This window comes from Hibiscus syriacus, unplaced genomic scaffold, assembly GCF_006381635.1.
Source record: "Hibiscus syriacus cultivar Baekdansim isolate YM2019G1 unplaced genomic scaffold, ASM638163v2 tig00111105_pilon, whole genome shotgun sequence".
In the NCBI taxonomy this organism is placed as follows: Eukaryota; Viridiplantae; Streptophyta; class Magnoliopsida; order Malvales; family Malvaceae; genus Hibiscus; species Hibiscus syriacus.
The window spans coordinates 4234096-4254764 of NW_024062987.1; the positions used below are offsets into that span (position 1 = coordinate 4234096).

General features: G+C 31.8%; 2 protein-coding genes across 2 annotated transcripts; both read right to left on the reverse strand.

Annotated features, from left to right (window-relative positions):
• Positions 1-2078: 2078 nt before the first annotated feature.
• Positions 2079-2964, reverse strand: LOC120153939. Its single transcript, XM_039165799.1, has one exon. The coding sequence runs from the start codon at positions 2928-2930 to the stop codon at positions 2256-2258; it is 675 nt and encodes a 224-aa protein (XP_039021730.1). The 5' UTR covers positions 2931-2964; the 3' UTR covers positions 2079-2255.
• An 11703-nt stretch (positions 2965-14667) lies between these two features.
• Positions 14668-15893, reverse strand: LOC120153888 (expansin-A4). Its single transcript, XM_039165751.1, has 3 exons — positions 15724-15893; positions 15322-15640; positions 14668-15245 (listed from the first exon to the last, which is right to left on the reverse strand). The coding sequence occupies exons 1-3, from the start codon at positions 15869-15871 to the stop codon at positions 14936-14938; spliced, it is 777 nt and encodes a 258-aa protein (XP_039021682.1). The 5' UTR covers positions 15872-15893; the 3' UTR covers positions 14668-14935.
• Between the last annotated feature and the right edge of the window lie 4776 nt (positions 15894-20669).

A 20669-nucleotide genomic window follows, 5' to 3' on the forward strand; every position in this document is an offset into this window, starting at 1 on the left:
GCTTGAAGCCATCGCGTCAAATGGAAACTGCACAAATGGTTGCGTCGATGGCATCACCATATTAAGGTCAAAGGGATTTGCAGATGAATGCCTTCCCCTTAAACTGGACGCGATGTTGCAATACGGATTGTTCGTGAACCTACCTCGGTACATATCGTAAGGAGTTACGGATGAATGTCTCCTCATTATGGCATTAAAATCATTACACATTACTGTCGTCGAGCTGTCAACTTGATTAACTTGTTCAATCAGCCCATAGTGAGAGCTTAATGATTGACCCCGAACTTGAACAAAATGTGCATACATCTCAATAGCGGCGTCTGAATAATTACTTTGAGCTTCAACCATCATTTCAACATAATCATTGTTCGAAAGTTCAAACGCTGTATAAGTTAATGGCAACAATGATGTTGGAAATCTATACTGCAACGACGACACTCTTCTACTACTTCCAACATGAATCTTCCTCGAAATCTTCGTTATCAGCTCTTCAAGAGTTATGTTTCTCTTGAATGATATTTTAACACGCTCATTTGATACGAAAACAACGCCGGTTTCATCTTCTCGAATTTCACCATCATAATAAACAATAACTGAAAGTCGCGCCATTATTTAAGTTTAAAAGTGCAGCACTATTAAATCTGCAAAAAAAATAAATGAAACAAACCTGATTTAATAAATTATATATGAACGAACATATAACACAATAAAAATTTTACACATCAACGTAAATAAATTAAATAATATAATTTAATATTATTACCTGCACCGTAAAACTATTTCGACGTATGCTCCCGCTTTCCAATTTTACAAACACAAAAATTAATTGAAAATAATTAGTATAATATTTTTTTCAAATAATCATAATAAACAATAAATATAATAAAAAATTATAACAAAATTACCTTATAACAAAAAATCGCACGAACTTCTAAATAAAATATGAGAAGATTGCCAGAATTATTGACTCGTTGACGGAATTGTTGTATTAATTTATAAGTTGAGAGGAGAAATGTGAGAAATTAACTGGCGGAGAATGGTATTTATAGCGAGAAAAGTTATACAAAACGCGGTACCTGATCCGCGCTATATAAAATTATATTTAAAGGTATGTCGCGGTACCTGCCCCGCGCTGTATAAAATTATGTCAGGAGTAAAGGTATAGCGCGGTACATGATCCGCGCTATACCCCTACGTGGCGTATAGCGCGCTGCAGGGGCCGCGCTATACCCACGTGACGCCATCGTATAGCGCGGTGCAGGGGGCGCGCTATATCTCACGTGACGCCAAATCATCGTATAACGCGATGCAGGGGGCGCGCTTTACTGCTAAAGGTGTTAGATCGGGAAATATAGTCTGATAGGTGTTAGATCGGTGATATTACCGGTCACCGATGATATATCGAGAAAATCGCCAAAATTCTGATATCAATATTTTAAAATTATTATTTTAATCAAATATTAAAATTTGAGACGTGATATTATTGTTGTTGAATACATTAAATTACTGTCGACTACTTCAGATTTAGTTATGAGAAAAATTAAAGATCATCAAAATATTCTATGTTTTAATTATATACAGTTGAATGAATTTTTAATTATAACCGGAAATGGATTCCTTTAGTGGCAGCATGATTAATCCCACGAGAGAAAGAGCAAAAGAAAAAGCAACTTCTTTTATTTGACTTTTTAGACCATAATCAGAGCCTGTCTTTGGGTCCCCATTTCTGCTTCCATCATCACATTCATGATTCATTCAACATCTTCAATTTCAAGCTCTATTACTTGTCTTTGAATATGATCACAACAATTAATTCCTTTAAGCGGCTCTAACTCATTATTAGAGTTATTTAAATTACCTCAACATAATAATAATTCAATTCAAACAAATTAATTCGTGTTTACGCTCTTGCTAATTATTATCACTGAATTAATATTGAGATGGTATAAAAATGATTTAGATGATTAAAAAATAAAAGAAAAAGGGCATAAATTGATATAATTACCTCAGCATCAGAACAAGAAACATGCTACTGCTGCGAGTTTCACTGAAATTTCTGATCATAAAACTGTGAATTAAAAAAGAAAGACTTACGGACAGGTTTATTCATACTACAAGATACACATTTGTTGAAAGAGAAATTAATAGCAACAACATAATCATCCAATAAATAAACCAATCACCCAATCATATAAAACAAAACTATATTTAAAAGCCTAAAATTAAACAAAGAGAAACAAGAATAATTATAAAGATTAGTGAGCCATGGCAAGCGGAGGGGAATAGTTAAGGCTTCTCTGGTTCGGCAATGCAAGCATGGCAGTATGATCCAAGAAATCCTTGAGCTCCACAACCGATTGTAAAACACTTTTCAAATCATCAGCACAGGAGAAGCCCAGGGTTCCCGCTCCTCTCACCGCATACACATAGAAAGTAATGCACCCTTTTCTGAACTTAAACCTCGCCATTTCGAACCCTTTTAGCCCCCTTATCAGCTTCTTGTTAACTTCTCCCAGGGGTATCTCCGGCGGCCAGATTCTGTCCACCGCTACCTTCATGGCTTCCGATTCGAAAACGAATAGAACCACTTTGGATTTCTTGGTGCCGAAGCCTAGGGTCAGCGTGTGCCACGCATGGTGAGCTAAGATGGTGAAATTTGTGGGTAAGAAGGCGGTTGTGGTGGGGAACGGGAGCTTGTTGTTGGTGGTGTTGGATTTGTTGAACAATGGTGCGAAATCGAGTAGTTTAAGTAGCTCCAGTGGCCTTGCTCGCCTGATCGTGAAGGATTTCACGATGAACTGCCCGCCGAATCTTAGACCCTTTACCTCGTTGCTTGGCTTGAAAGAGAAACCCGATGATGGTGCTGGTGGTTTCGTTGTTTGATCATTGGGGTGTTGATGCTTTTGCTTCTTGTTCTTCTTCTTCTCCATTGCTTTTGTGCTTAGTTGAGCGAAGGTTTTTGTTTTGGCGTGATGGCAAACCAATCAAAGGCTTTTTGTTGGCTTCCTTGACCACTTTTGCATAAACGTCATATCTTTTTCTTTAATAAAAATATTTATCTTTTAAGTTATCATTTTCAATGCTTGTTAACTATGTTCTCACATTAATTTATTGTCTTTTAAAATAACCTCTCAATAAATAAAAATAACAAATTGTTATCTAAGTTTTTTAAATTTAAAATAATGTAAACTATTTATCATTAAATCAATAAAATCTTAACTACCGAGTGTTACAAAAATAACATTTTTAATTGTATTTTTGTTGCTTTTGTAATATATGAAGTGATGTGAATCTATTGTATAAAGTGGGTTATTGAGTTGGAGTAGGCTGGAGTTAATGAGTACAGCCATATATATCATATGTGAAGCTCATGATTATTTATCAATGGGATTAAGGTGAAATTTATTGTAACTGTATTTCAATCTTATTATTATTATTTTATCAAATGTAGTGAAGGCAATGTAAATATATCATTTGCATTAACATAATGTTCAATAACTTAAAAAAATAAGAATTTTAATATGTTTTGAAGAAATAAAATGAAAAAGAAGTGGGTACATTTGATTGGGAGTGCAGATTGCAGGGATAAGGGTGGCTCACCCCATTCATTAAAGTTGATTGGCTGTACTCACAGTGAAGAAATTCCAATTAGACCAACCCCATAAATGGCTCTCGCTTATTGGGCCACCCATGGGATCCTAATTACCCTGCCAGCCTTCTTGTCCCCTCCATTTTATATATTTTACAATATATTTATCATTTTAAAATTTAAAATCATATCAAGTTTCAATTTAGTTATTATTTAAATGTACACAACTTTCGTTTCCAACTTCGATGACTGAATCTGAATATGATAAATTTATAAAATTTGTATTTTGTTTGGTGGATGTAATTTCAAAAATTGCCATAACATTCCTAATAACTTTCTCATAGTTTTGATAAGCATTTCCCATTTATTCAATTCTATTTTCTAAAAATCATATTTGACTAAAATTTCAACAAGAAAAATTACCCAAACTTGTCTTAATTCTTTGAAAAATTCTCTAAGTTTCAATTTCAAGCAACAGGTTTTAAATTCAAGATTATTAAAATATTAAAAAATCATCAGTTTACAGCATTAGTTTTTAAAAATATTTAATTATTAATTGCGGAAAATATATTTAATGTGCCGTGCCTTAATTTAAAATTTTATTTATTTTATGGACATTAACTTATAATTCAGTTAATGTATTGTGAAAGTTCCTCTGCATTAAAACCACGGTCCACCGACATTGCCCAAAACCCATGGCAAAGCAACAAAAGTCAACAATAATTTAAGATCTGTGAGAAATTTTATCTCTTTTTTAAAATACGTAAAAAAAAATCAATAATTTTCAGTTATTTTATCCTTTAATTTTAAAATGTATTTTCAATTCCGTTCGTATCATGATTTAAACCGGGTATTTTTTTAAAACAAATAATTTCTTTAAATTGTACTTGATTACAAATACACAATTAAAATCTTAGTAATGAAACATTTTGGAATTAGTTAATTACATAAGTCCTTAAAATTATATATGAGAAAAAGACAACATAATGAAAGGAATTGATGATAAAAGAACTAAAATAATTTTATGTATTTTACGTGCTTCGTACATAATTAATATTTTTATTATTAATAATATATATCTCCAATAAAGCAACTTGGTGAAGATATTTGTTTGCGCCTAGGTTCAAACTCTCTTACGCTATTTATGGATAAACAATTATAAAGAAAAAATAAGGAAGATTTATTTGGATAAACAATTATAAAAATAATAAATATTTAAAACAATATTGGTATTTATTTAAGGTTTAACGCTTCTTGAGATCCTCGAACTTTTATAAAAAACAATATGATTACTTACTTTTTTTTACCTTTAATATGACCCTTAAATCTAAGAAATATTAAATGTCACTTTTTTTATTGTAATACCCCAAAATTTTGGTTAGTGATCAAATGAATAAATTGAAAGTTCGATGGCCAAATTATAAACTTGGTAAAAGTTTTGGAGCTAAATTGCAATTATCAAAAGTTATGTATTTTAGTCTCGTAAATGAGTAGTTTACCCCAAGAGTGATGGTTTCGTGTTACCCGAATTTTTCGTACAGAGTTTGTATTAAAGGAGGTAAAGCGTTAAAGTTCAAGAAAAATTTGAATAATCAGATCGAATCGAATAATTAATATATTTTATTAGATGATAAGACAAGGTTAATAATATCATTTTTGTGCCTTAAAGTGATAAGATTTAATATGGGCCATTGAATTTAAGTTGATTTTCCATGTTAAATCTAAATCGTTGGGTGAAAATGACAAGATTGCAATTTTGGGATTTTCAAGGTCATAGTTGGTATCTACTATTTCATGGGATTAATTAGAGCCCTTAGATGAATATTTTGAAATGTGGAAAGATGATGAGTATTGGATTTTAAGGGCAAAATGATCATTTTGCAATTTAAGTCATTTTAGCATAAAAGATGACAAGTGGTCTTAATTGAAAGAATAGAAAAATCAAGAGATTTCTAGTCTTTTCTTCTTCTTGCTGTGAGCTTCATAAGGTAAGGGAAAACTTTTCTTTTGATTTTCAAGTCATTTTATTAGGAATTTTGATGAAATCATGAAATACAAAATTGATCTGCATGAAATTCTTTATCATTTGGTACTATTAGTCCATATTTTCATGCTTAAAACCCTAAGTTCATTACTAGGGTAAATGAAGGGGATGTTAGAAATTGATGTTATAAAGCTTGATTATGATGCAGTTGTTGTTGAATTATTTTCATGTTTGAAAGATGATGAAAAACATTTGGAAATGGTATATATAGGATTCGACCACATAGGGTTTATATTGAAATTGAAAATTTGAATTGGTTTTGATATTGGATTGATTGATAATGCTTAAATATGATGTTTAGAAGTAGAAATCATGCTTGAATCAAGTTGGAGATCATTCCCAAGTCACTATTCGACCATAAGGGAATAATTAGGAATTTTTTTTAAAAAAATATTTAAGGTTAGACGTGAAGAGTGGATGATTGTACAAGCTTTAAAATATTGTTTGGATCAATTTGGAAGTATGTAAAGGTTAAGGGACCATTTTGACATGTGTAAGAATAATGGGTTTGATGTGGAAATTGATTTGAAATTGATGTAGAATGTTTAAATGAATTGTTGGAAGCTTGAGTTCAAGTTAAATAGAAATGAACCATTTTGAATATTATGGAAATATTGGGATGAATTCCATTTTTTTTTTTTTGATGATTAGGTTGTGAATTTTTAAATGGTTACTTTAATTATTCTTTGATTTGGATATTGAGAGATTTGAAGTTATAATGCAAAGTGATAATGGAATTTTGAAGTGTTAAGGTTAATATGAAATAGAATTAGTATCTAATAAGCATTGAAAGAATTTTTAGAAAATTATTTCTTATTATGTGCCTATTATGGAGAGGTACTAACATGTACTTTGAAATGTATGTGTTTTGTAAATGATGTACTCGTAGATTGTGATCGAAATTGAGATCAAAACAAGTTTAAAGCTAAGGAAAAAAGTGAAGGAGTAAGACTTATATCGCTAATAAAGGTTTGCTAGAAAAGTATATCGGGTGAGTGCATTCTTATCTATATTATTATATATGATATAAGGAAGGCTTAAATGAGACAACCTTGAATGCTATGGAAATAAAAATTGTAACGTCCTGATTTTTGGGTTGGTAGTTTCGAGTAGACCTGGGTGAGCTTTAACTAGGCCAAGGAACCTATTAAGAGCATTGAGCTAAAATATATTTTGACTGGTTTAGGCTTGAGCCATTTAGCCTTAAAAAAGGTGTCTTTGAAGAGAGCATAAAAGGAGAGAGACTAAGAGTGCAATTTACACTTAAATATTTCAATGAAAACATTTATGTTTGGTGAATTCACCCACGAAAAACACTAATCTCTTTTTCCTCCATTCAATGTCTTCTTTTTTTTATACAAACTCCTTCCACTCATCTTACTTATGACTAAGCAAAAATGGGAACTTGTTTCTTAATATCCTCATCCCGGATTAGTGAAGGTAAGTTTTGAAATCACCTCTTCTAGAGCTTCAAATCAAGCTCTCAACCTTAGAGTTTGGTTATGGTGTTCATAGTTGGGTTTAGGGAGAGTTGAGTTTTAAAGCTCGTGGGTGGCTTTAAAAAGTTCCTAAACCTTAGGAATTATTTTCTTAACGTTCTAAGCCTTTAGCCGAGTTTAATAACTCATTTCCATTGATTGTGATTAGTGCAAGAGGTGAGAGGGAGATCTAAGGGAAGAGGCAAGGAGAAACTTGTTCTTGGATAGTTGAAGGTGTTTTCCCAACCCTTAGCTGAAAGGCAACATATTTCTAACCTTTCTCTACCATTTGTAGATCAACATGTGTAGTTTTGTTGCTTGTTTATGTGTATGAGTCATTTGGTGCTCTTGGGGGTTTAAAATCATGAAAATGGGGATTTAATGTTATTCGTGCTTAAAATAATGACCTTTCATCTTCCTTTAACGACACATAAGCTTTAAACACTATTTGTGACCCTTGGGGTAACTTTAGGAATAATTTGTGAGAGTTTTCACGAGAGAAAACAGAGTTTTTGGGTCGAGGGTATTAGTACTGTAAGAACAATACTGATAATGCATGTTGGGAGAGGATAAAATTTAAGGTTTATGAGGAGAGTATCGATACCCCATCAAGGAGTATCGATACTGCTCGTATGGTATTGATAGTCAGTAGTTGGTATCGATACTCGAGACCCAAATCGGATTCTAGTAGCCAATTATGGTATCGGTACTCATGAGAGTATCGATATTCCCCATGGCGGTATCGATATTGAGGTATTTTTCGAAAACATTGAATGTAATTTTGGTATCGGTACTCAGAGGAGTATTGATACTACCATATGAGTATCGATACTGAGAATTATTTATGAACATCAAAGGAAATTTGGTACCGATACCCAAGGGAGTATCGGTACTATTAGAATGAGAGTATCAATACCTAAGGGGGAGTATCGTTAACAACGTGAAATGTTGGGTAATAAGGCTAGTTTGTGTTAGAGGAATGATGTTGGGATTTACTTATAGGGGATACTCTTATATAAGAATACAAGTGAAAACCTTAATAATTGTATGATAACATAAGGTCTTAATGAGGTAAGATTTCATAAGACTTATACATTTGTTTAATGCTCGAGAAATGACAAAGACACCCGAGTTACTTAAATGATGTTAGTGTGATAGTATAAGGATTATCCAGATACATTCAATCAAGTGTTAGTGTACTTTAAATGCTAGTTGGATGTTGCGATGATACTATGTGACCGGGGAAAAATCCCAAGTACTCTAGAGGAATAGACTAGCCGAGTGAGTTATCGATGCTATGTGACCCGGACTCAACTCGAAGTATAGGGAGAAGCTGATACTTTGTGACCCAGGTCTCGTATAAGGTTCTTAAGTAAGCAAAGAGGGGTATGAGTTTCGTGATGCTAAGTGACCCCGAGCTACACCATGATGCTTACTTTGGTTGTTGAGTTAGGTGGTGTTTGTTTTTGTAGAGGTAAAAGGTCTGCAGTCTGCGGACCACATCTACAGGCATCTGCAGTAGAAGAGGTGGACCAAAAGTCTGCAATCTGCAAGAAGAAGACTGTTTGTTTTTTAACGTCTGGAGACTGCTAAAATAAACTAAAATATAAATAAACTGGTTTTTTAAACTTAAAAGAGTTTTGCAATACTGAGATTTAAATAATTTTAATTTTACAATACTAAAATTTAAATAATTCATACAGCTACAATAATAATTTTTTTAGAAAAACAAACACCACCTTATTAATTCTATTATAAGTCTCACATAATCACATGTCTTATTAGTTTTATAAGTTTTATAGAATAAAATTTATAAATGATCATTAAATTATATGATTTTTTAAATATGCAATTATGTAAATACTTTTAATTTTTTTAAATATATATTCATAATTTATTTTTATAATTATATGATATTTTTAGAAAATATTTTTTAATTTATCAAATTATTTTATGATTATTTTTTATTTAATTGTGATTATATTTTAAAATTTTAAAAACATAATTTATAATTTTTTATATTTTAAAATCTTAATTATCAAACAATGAAATCATTTTTTATTAAGCAATGTGGTTTAAATACTTACATTTTGTATAAAAAGTTTAAATATAATTTAAAAATAACAAATCCAAAAAATTATTATATTTAAACTTAAATCAAAATAATTAAAATAAATATAAAATTTTAATAATATATAAAATAATTTATATGATATAAAATTAAATATCTATAATATAATATTAAAAATTAATATTTAATTTCTTTAAAAAATTAATATTAAAATTAATATATATAATATAATATTAAAAAATTATTATTTAATTTATTTAAAAAATTAATATTAAAATTAAAATCAAATATAATATAAAATTAAATATAAAACCTCTTTGAAGATGTTAGAAGACGTCTGCAGACATAAGACCACGTTTGCGCCGCGCAGACCACGCACAAACGTTAGAAGAGCTTCTGTCTTCTAAAAAACAAACGGTCTGCGAAGCCCAATGTCTTCGCGTGGTCTGCGCGACGCAGACATAAAAACTTTACAGACCTTACACAGTAAAAACAAACACCACCTTAGTGTATGTAAATGTTCATAATCATACTTATAGCATGCTCATATGTTGAATGCATGTAGTATGGTAGGGTTATTTGTGTGACACTGAGCTTGTGAGCTCAGTGTATGGAATGTGTTTCCGTGCGCAGGTTCTTAGGTGCCAGCTGAGGAGCTCATCGCTAAACTTGGATTCCAGACTCATCCTTCTGCAGATTAAGTCTCGACTATTTAGTGGGCATGTACTATCATAGATCATTTTTAAGTATTTGAGTAGTAAGCTCTGTTATTTTGTATTTAAACATTTGAAGACTGATGTTGGGAGCTTCCCTATATTTTGAATACTTATATTTTGTAAATGTTTTATATTATGATTTTATGTCATATGCAACTGTCAAATGATTTTAAGAAAAATGGTTAGTCACTTTGGTGATTTCGTGTGACATTCTAATCCACTGGATTTTGGGTCGGATCAGATTAAGGTGTTACAAAATGATTTGAATTTTATTTTGATATTTTCATAGTATTTTGTCAAATGGAATTTGAATGATTTTGGGTATAAACCGCCCGCTGCACTACTATATGATATCTTTTATATATCTATATATGTGGATATCTTTGATAAATGAATGATATATATGATTTGATGAAAATATCCATTGTATGGACATTGAGAGTCATTGGTATAATTGACATGTCAAGAGGTGGAGTAATATTAACTACATTATGCACATAGTAATGTGATTTTATTAATAATTTTTTATAATATTTTGTCAAATGGAATTTGAAAGATTTTGGGTATAAAACGCCCACTGTTCTACTATATGATATCTTTCATATATTTATATCTATGGATATCTTTGATAAATGAATGATATATGATTTGATGTAAATACTCATTTTGTATATATATTGAGTCTTTGGTATAATTGGCATGCCAAGAGGGGGAGTAATATTAGATGCATTATGCACATAGTAATGTGATATTGGTAATATGGTATTCCTGATTATCTGTATATATTTGTACATCATACGTGGCACTAAAAGTGTAATGCGCATACTCATGTGACTCGAATACCATGCATTCTCATTTATTATACATTGGGTTATGGTTTGAATGAAATTGAAAAATACAGGTTTGATCGATTCGACTAAAAGTAAATCTTTCATCGAATACTCTAGTTTGACATTAAATGATTTATATATGAATTGTTGAATTTCATGTTATCCTATGAGAAAATTACTTTGATTTAAGTCAATTTATATTATCATACATTACTATATGATATTCTCCATTTATGAAATATGTGATATTTTTAAATATTGATATAATTTACTTTGATTATAAAAAATGTCTCACTAAACGTATACTTAGTGTGTGATGGTTTCACACATAGGTAAAAGACATTACAAGGAATAAGGAGATATTTTGACATCATCTATCGAAGATTTACTCTCCAGTATCAGCAATGACATCTTACGATATTTTTGATTTTCTAGTTGGCATATATATATGTATATATGTGTTAATGGAGTTTGATATGACTATGTTTTGGATTTAGGTTTATAATGGTTTATATATGTTTGATTTTAAAGAATGATACTTGGGTTATATTAGTTTAAAGTAATGGTTTACCGGTAAATATTTTAGTAAACTAATTTAATTTTCTATCGAGATGAATTTTTGTTTAAACAATTATTAGACAGTTTTACTTACTTTATGATATGGAATTGAACTGTCATATTGCTGCTTGAAAATAAGTTTGATTTGTGTGTTAGAATATTTTATTTTGATTTTACGTAATTAAATAATTTGTGGTATATTGTTTTTAAAATGAATGAATTTTAAAGGAACAAAATTTTACTATTTTTGGTATAAAAATTGTTTTATAAAGTTTATGTGACATATTTGACTCGTGTTCGGTTACGAATACGAGAAGAGGGTGCTACATTTATTAATAAAAATAATGGTTAATCGTTACAGTGTCGACATGATGATTCATGAAGTTGATCGTTATAATTACGATAACAATAATTTTTTTATTTAAAATTGAATAAATATATAATTTTTATTTTTATAATTAAATTTAGGGTTAACTACATGATTAATGGCTTGTATTTGTGTTTTGTCTACTTTTCCTCACTAATTTCAATAAATTAATATATGATCACTTTCGTTTTTATTTAATTAAGATGTAGTCACCACGAGTTAATTGTCGTTCACAGTTAATAGATTAGGTGATGTGGGAGTTAAATATTTTGGTATAATCACAAATTCGATCTCTATTATTTACATATTCTCTCAATTTAGTCTTGCTTTTAATAAATTAAAATAAATTTATTCGTCCAATCGAATAATGTCACGTAACATTGGTGTTGCTTGTCTTGTCATGTGCCACCATTTGATTGGATGACTAATTTTATTATATATGAATAACATGGAGTATGTATAATAATAAGGACTAAATATGTGATTATACCAAAATATTTAATTGTCACGACGCCTAATCTGTTAACTATTAACGACAGTTAACCTGTGGTGACCACATCTTAATTAAATAAAAATGAAAGTGACAATGTCTTAATAAAAATAAAAATAAAAGTGACCATATATTATGTTTTTTGAAATCAGTGAGGAAAAATTGACAAAACAGAAACATAAGTGATCAATCAGTAATTAACTATTAAATTTAAAATATTATTTAGGCCAAATAATTGGATCTGCGGGTTAAAAATATAAATGAAAGCAGGAACCTGATAGGATTAGGTGGGCTAGTCCATAATAGGTGTATTTAGCATCAACGATTGCTTAGCCCATAAATAGGCATACTCTGCAAAAAGATGTTGCCTGGTGAGGGCATTGCTAGTTGAATATGATGGTTGCAGGATCGGCGGGGTAGGGTTTATTAATCGAGCTCTTTCCTTTTGTATGAGAAACAAATTCTGAATGGTTGTTAACACTTGAGAATGTTGTTCCTTTACTAAGCTAAATTCAATTAATTACCCTAAGGCTACATGTAAATGTTGAAATTGAGTTGTTCATTTATTTACAAGCACAACAAGTTGCCTTCCATACTCATCTCTAGGCGACAAGGGCTGCTAGTAAAGCCATGTGAATTCAGTCCACACATGTGGCTGAGCTGATATTGACATTTGATTTATGTTTTATTCATGTAAGATATTATTTGTTTTAGATATTCATGTTCATATTGTTTAGATTTTTTTTATTCGAAAGGATAAAGATAAGAGTATTTCCAAAAAATACATAAGATAATAGTTGATAAGCATAAAATCCCACCCCAAATATGCTTTCATTTGTTTGTGTTGCATCAAGAATGAATCTGTCACCATCCAACCAAAACTCAGGTAACAGCAGTGTAGGTTACTTCACCATTAATATTTTATCTAAATTCAATTCAAATTCAACCCAACTTGATTTAATTATAAAACATCAATAATTTAATTCAACGTCGAGTTTAAAATGAAACAATCCAATAAAAAAAATACGAAAATTTAAAATAATTTAAAAATTGAAATTGATTCAACTCAAACTTATTCTGTTGTAATCGTCATGTGTACGTATTGCATGCCAAAACACAAGTGATAGAAAGTACATGAATGCTATCCTAATTTTTGTCTCGGCCTTGGGTTGTCCAAAACAGATTTTCAATTGCAAATTACATGAGGAATCCAATGAGGCCTTTCGGCTATGAAAGAGAATGAAGAATCCTATCTTTTCTCCACAAAAGTTTTATGTCAACAATTTTTCTACTTTCCTAGTAGACGAAAGGCAACTTGTTAAAAAAAATCCCACGTCTTTCAAGACTTGTTTATACAAAGTAAATAAAGAAGAAGAAGAAATTTAGTCTGATAAAATAAAAGTCTATTTTTTTTTGGTACAAAAAAAGTTTAGGTCAATGGTGGCTCTCCCAGTCTAGGGTTAAGTCATACCTAAGACCCAATTGGGATTTACATAAGATCTTTACAGATTATCCATCAAGAGTGACGGTGGTGAAATTCGAACTTGGCCTTACACACTCAAATTCCTAAATCCCAACCACTTGTGCTAACACTCGTTGGCAAATAAAAATCTATTATGTTTTAACTTATTCAAAATAAAACTTTCTCATCCAGTTAAAAGTGTGTTTTAAAAAGCACGAACCAACTTATCTCAGCGGTTAAAATAATCGTTGTTGTTCTTAGAAGTCACGAGTTCGAACATCAACAGTTGCAGCAGGATGATTGAGCGATCGTTGTCAAATGGGTGAGAGTATTTAGAACAAGTACTGCTTTGTAATCACCTTAGCTTAATAAAAAATATGTTTCAAAACAATAAAATGTTTGACCGATGGTTTTAAAAAGTACAAAAAAAAAACTATTTAATACATCAATTATGTAAACTAAAATTTATATAAATACTATTTACTTGATGGTTTAAGATTTATAATTTAATATTTTAAACTATAAAATGTATGTATGTTGTATAGTTCTTTTTCACATATCAAATGTATTAAATAATGAATTAAAAATTAAATCTCTTATAAAAGTGCATATAAAAAGTTAAAACAATATCATCCATTGTAAAACTTTGAATTCTTATATAAATAATTTTTAATATCTTTACCATTTAATCATAAATAACACACTCTTTAGGTCTCACTAAATTTTTACATTTTGATTAAGAAAATTATCTCATTCAAAATGTCATATTAAAAAAATCAACAAATAAACACATTTATATTTTTAACCCTTATTTATCCAATTCTTTTACACATAAACCTGTCAAATGCATGTCGTTTTTTAGGATTAATTCTATTATTTTTCTTATTTTATATAACTTAAGATCAAATTATCTCTTAAAATTATATGGTTAGTCAATATAAAATCTAAAGTATACTATATAAGAAGAAATAAGTTAATAATGTTTACATAACAAATAAATGAGACCAACATCTGAGATAACAAGTAATGCAAACCCAATAAACATTAGAAAATCACACTTTGTTTCATTAAATTAAACATATAATAAAAAAAAGTATTAAAGCTGCGGGCTACAACTTCTTTCCAAGCCACATCAGCCCCCGTTACATTCAACTTTTTTTAACTTTGATACTCTCTATCTCACCCCTTCACCCAAGGAAGGAAAAAGTGAAAGCCCATTACATAAAGAAGTAACAACCCATTTTCACTCGCTGTCAAAACTCAAAACAATCTTAACCACACACTTTCCCTACTAAGTATTTAAGCCCCCACAGTTATAAAAATGTATATTTTAGACCCTGAAATTTTTACCCGTGAAAGTTTGACCAAACTGCCAATTAGAAGGGACGATGTTCCACGACGTAGAAGTTCTACGATCACTGCCGGTGACCCTAAATGAAAGAGATTGTCCGACCAAAACGGCGTTGGATTGCCAGTTCTGACCCCAGTTTCGGCTCAAGCTCATCCACCCTGTTTTCGAACCTTTAACGCTTGCCCTCACGATGTCACCGGAGCCAGCCACGTTGGTGATTAGAACCAAGTTGAAGTAACGGAAACCGTTGATCGAGAACCTTATTCCTCCCTTCTTCCGGCATGGCACCCTGACGAAGAAGAAGAAGAAAGGAAATTAGTTTAGAGTGATTCTTTTTCTGTTTGTTTCGCGGGGAAGGTCTTTACCTGCGATAAGAGACGGGGACAATGCCGGCACGGTACTCGGCAATCTTGAGGAACATGGGCATGGCGAGATCAAAGTGAGGGCGAGGAGGATTACACCATCCGCCATTATCGCTAGGAAGAGCATAATTCGGAGGGCAGAAGTTGGTTGCGGTGATGAAAATGGAAGGGCTACCGGAATGGCACCATTGTGGATCACTAGCGCATTTGATCTCAAAACAGGCACCGCAGCTGAACCCATTGTTGAAAAGAGCAGTGCTCAAAGCTGCTGTGTTCACTCCATACCCTTGGCTGTAAAGGTTTCCGTAGCCACAAGCTCCACCTAAAAATCACCAAAATAGATTTATCTTTAAAAAATATCAAAACAGGGTTTAAGAAATTAAATGGGGATAATTTGTGAAGTACCCATTGTCCCAGAAGCATCATTGCCACCGTAGAAAGTGGCATGGGCGCTTTGCCAAGCACCGCCGGAGTAAACACCGGGGATTCTGGCTTCAATAGCTTGGAAAATGAGGAGCAAAGGAATCAAGCCAGTAATTCCCCAGAATGCCATATTTGACTAAAAAGGATGAAGGATGAATTTGGGTGATGAAGAGAAGGTGAGAGTGTGAAGTCGTATTTAAGGTGTGTGAGAGAGAGAAAAAGGAGGGAACATGTAACATAAGTACATAACATTGCCAATAAAGTGGGAAATTTTGCACATCCCGAATTGCGATTATCTACTTAATTTGTGCACTTCTCTTCTCCTTATAATTATACCTATAGATCAGCACGGGCCAAGTTTTAGTTGGATTTCGATCAATTTGGTTTGATTTGAAAATTATACATTCTCCATTTGATTTGATCGACTCAAAAAAAATATATTTTCTATATGATCCGATTTTTTAAGATAAAACTCAAATCCGATCTGATCCGACTCGAAATAATATATTTATTAAAAAATATTATTTTTATTCAATAAAAATAGAGATTTAATTAAAAAAAGTATTGAGATTATTGTAATTACCTCTAAATATATAAGGTAAACTTATATTTTTTTGAGATTGGGTCAGGTGGGGTATTTTTCACATCAAACTTGAACTCTATCTGACTCGAACATAACCTCTAAAAATATTTAACCCGACATAAACCCAATTTTTTTATAAAAAAATCTGATTCTATCAGGTCGGATCGGATCAAAACCTGTAAGATTTGGTCCAATTTCTATCCCTAATCACACGGTTCAGATTTCCTCCCAATTTCTTTTTTTATTATTTCTGTTTCAAGTTTCATCTTGGCGGTAATCCCGTTCAAGTTCAATCACATTAGTATGTTAATTTTACAGTAGTATAGTCTAGAAACAAATATCACATTTTATTTTGTTTTTCATCTAGTAAATCCCAATAACTGTTCAACCATGATTCAGTTCGATTTCAATATCACAATTTTTTTTATTTCAATCTCTTACGGCAGTAAAAAAAATCTAACGAAATGATCAATTTATAATAAAGTGATTAAATCCAAAGTTTTTTCTTTCTTAATGACATAATTAACTAAATTGTGATATATGGGCATAAAAGAAGTTTGGTGGTTACCTGCCCGGTTGATATCGAATTGGCTTGCTTAAGTTACAAGTTGTGCCATCATTTACACTTCTTCCTTCCCTTTTTCTTTTATTCCATTCCCTCTCTTTTTAAAGCTTGTTTTGGAGGGAAAAGTGGGGTCAAAATATGCACCCACAGATTTGCTTCAATATTTTCCACCTATTCGCACTTTTTAATACAATTTTTTTTGGACAAGTTAAATTTTATTATCCAAAGGAGCAAAGTCATGCTACAACAAACGTCCCAAAAGGGAGTATAAATAGCTTACATACAACAAAAAATGGTTAGTCTATACCCCAATAGTTTCAAAGGTTAAAGTTAACATTATCAATTTTGTTAATGTTTCTGCCTCTTAGTTGAATTCGGACAAGCTCCTTGATGTTCTTCAAAAGTCGATTCACATTGCTAAACCCTCGTTGAAAAATTCTTCTATTTCTTTCCTCCCAAATCAAGTAGATGAATGCAGTCCATGTTATCTTCAGAATGGTGGAAATAAGAGATTTGCCCTTCCAATCTTTACAAGACCATTCTATCATTGCTTCCCAAGACATGTGAGGTTTGTGCAAGTGAGTAAGATGCAATATAGAATTCCACAGGAAATTAGCGAAGTTACAATCAGCAAACAAATGATTCCTAGTTTCAAGAGCCTCATTGCATAAGACACATAGACCATCAGTAGCAATTCCCATCCTAGAAAGCCTCTCCCGAGTTGGAAGTCTACATATTCGAGTTGGGATATGTAGAGGGAACCATATCACTTTGTGCCAAGGTACCTTATTTCTTTGATCTCTAATTTCTTCCCATATATCTTTAGTCTTCATAGCACATGCATTAAGTATGGGAAGAGCTTCAGTCCTTAGCTTCAAAAGTTTTTAATACAATTTATACATGTTGTAACAATAAAAATATTGATTTAGTTAATTTTTGAAAAAATATATATTATTTTCTATTGAAAAATATAAACAATTTTTGAAAGGATGGGGCATTCGTGCCCACCATCCGTCATCTAATGCAACATTTATTTGGAACAGAAAATATATTGATTTTATGAAGAAATTCATTACAGTGATTGGAAGAATTCCCCTCCATTGAATTGATCATGAGTATATATTAAACTATACTTAAAATTGTCTTCATTTAGTTTATGTTATAATTTTATAAATATTATTTATTATAATAGTAAAAGATTATTTATATAATAATTTGATATATTTATAAATATGTTGTTTTTCTATATTAATTTTTAAATATTATAAACATTAATTTTATACAATTATATATAATATAATTAATATAGAAAAATAACATGTTTATATAAAATTAATATATGCAAATATGATTCATCTTTCATTCTTCTCAACGTGTTGTGTTCAAGATCTACATCCTTGATATAGAAATTAGAAATGTGTTACAAAGCCATTTCTTAAATATGATCATATTGGTCAGGTTGGAGATGACAACTCAACTAAATTCTGGCAAGATATTTGAGTTGGAAATTGTCCCTTGGAAGAAAAAATTATCGTATTTTTGCCTTAAACCAAGGATCAAACAACTAGAATTTCGGACTTTAGTGCTAAAGGTATATCAGGTTGGACATGGAATATCAAGCTGAGACGTAAATGATTTGATTGAGAAGTGTACCAATGGGATGACGTGTGTAACTTTTTATTGGTTGTGATCTCGAAAGGGATTGAGTGAGATGGTTGGGATCAAATGATGGAAAATATTCGATGAAATCAATTGATTTATTGTTGATTTTCAACTCGTCTTATGATTTAAATTGAAAGAAAATAGTTTGGCTCGGCTTGCCTCCTCTCAAAGTTTAGGCTTTTGTATGATTGATTATTCATCAGCGTTTGTCGATGAAAGTCAGATTTTTCAAGTGATAATAGTTTTATCAATGGAATTAGATGGTAGTTCGGGAGGCATTGGGGGAATTCTTAGAGATGAGAAGGGCTGTCAATCATTTTCTTTTTCCTGTCTAATAGGGGGCAGGTTCACCGGTCTTGGCTGAAATCCTTATGATTCATCATGTTGTAAGTGTATAATTAGCTTCATATTGGTGAGGCAAACTCAATTTCGAAAAGTGATAGTTCGATTGTAGTGGGATGGATTCTGAACCCATCGAAATCTCCTCCATGTTTCTTTGATTTGGTTAGTAACTTGGCTGCTCAAGTTCTTAGAAGAGGTTGGTGTGTCGGACATAGTCCCAATATGTGTGATATTGAAGCTGATTCGTTGCCAAAGGGTGCTATTACTCGATATTCATTTGTCCTTTCTTCCTTCTGGTGATCGGCAATAGTATTGGAGTCTCAAAGGCTGGAGTTAGTCCCTAAAATTAGTTTTATTGTCTCCTATTGCTTTTTTTATAGGTTTCTTTTCTCATGCCATGGTTTAGGGAGTTTGTTGATTTTGGGATATATAGGTAGTCTTTCAAATTTGGTGATTTTGTAGGTGTTTGATGTATTAAGTTATCAATTTTCACTCATTTAATGATCTAAAAGATATATAAAACTTAAAATTTTCATATTGTGTCAATGGGTTCTCTCTCACTACTAATCTCTCCTCTGAACCATCAAATCAATTTTCTCATTTTTTTGATGAACAAAAAGATTAAAAATACAGAGGATTAAGCTTCTACTGACAACGTGTAATCTTCAGCTTCTCGTTGGACAATATCAATGACTTCCCATGGTGGGGTGGAAAAAAACAATATGAACTTCTCCTCTAGTCGCGGCAATCTTCGCTAGTCTATCCGCCACCTTGTTTGCATTCCTGCTTATGTGCTTTAAAACAACATTCCAATTCCTGTTAATCAACTCATTCACGCAGTCAATAAGAGTGAAAATCGATCATCTCTTTGTGTTCTTCTTTAACATTCGAACAACCTCCAAACTATATGTTTCCACCGTGATTAGCCGCTCTCCTAGATTCCAAGCATGAGAAAGACCTTCATGGATACCCCATAACTCCGCTTCAACTATAGAAAAAATTTTGATCGCTTTTGAGAAACCAAACATCCAACCACCATTTGAAGATCAAAGAACACCTCCACATGATGCAAATCCGCTTCCTATGTCACGGGACCCATCGGTATTAATCTTACACCAATTGTGAGGAGGCGCTTGCCAAACATCAGGCATAGTACATGAACGGTGAGAAAGCTGAATCGTTGATAAAGATGATTTCATTGCACGGTTCGCTTCGAGAGTGAGGCGCCTGCTCATCTCCAATACAGAGTCATTCTCAAAATAATCCGGATCAAAAATTCTGCTATTCCGATTCTTCCAGATTAACCAAAGGATTGAACCAAACCGTAAGTCCCAATCATTCTAATCACGTGCATAAAACCCCGGGGAAGCGATATTGATTTGCATCCAACTTCTGATATCCCTTGTACAAAAATCCTCTAACTTTTCAGTTTTAACTAATGTTGACCAAATAGCCATAGCCATGTAGCATTCGCGAAAAAGATGGTCTGATGATTCGCCCGTCTGTCCACAAATTCCACAATTGCTAGTTATGGCCATATGTCGTCGTACTCGCTCTGTATTAGTAAGAAGCCGATCATTCGCTAGCAACCATAAAAAAATTTTAATCCGCTGCAGTCCACGATACTTTGAAATCACCTCCCACACTTTATGCGTAACGTCATTTGAAATTCCACACCTCAACTCATAAGCTGATTTAACAGAGAAATTCCGATCAACGCTCCATTTCCAACCCAGAGCATCCATTCGACAGCTTTGTCGTGGGGGCATTGTTGCT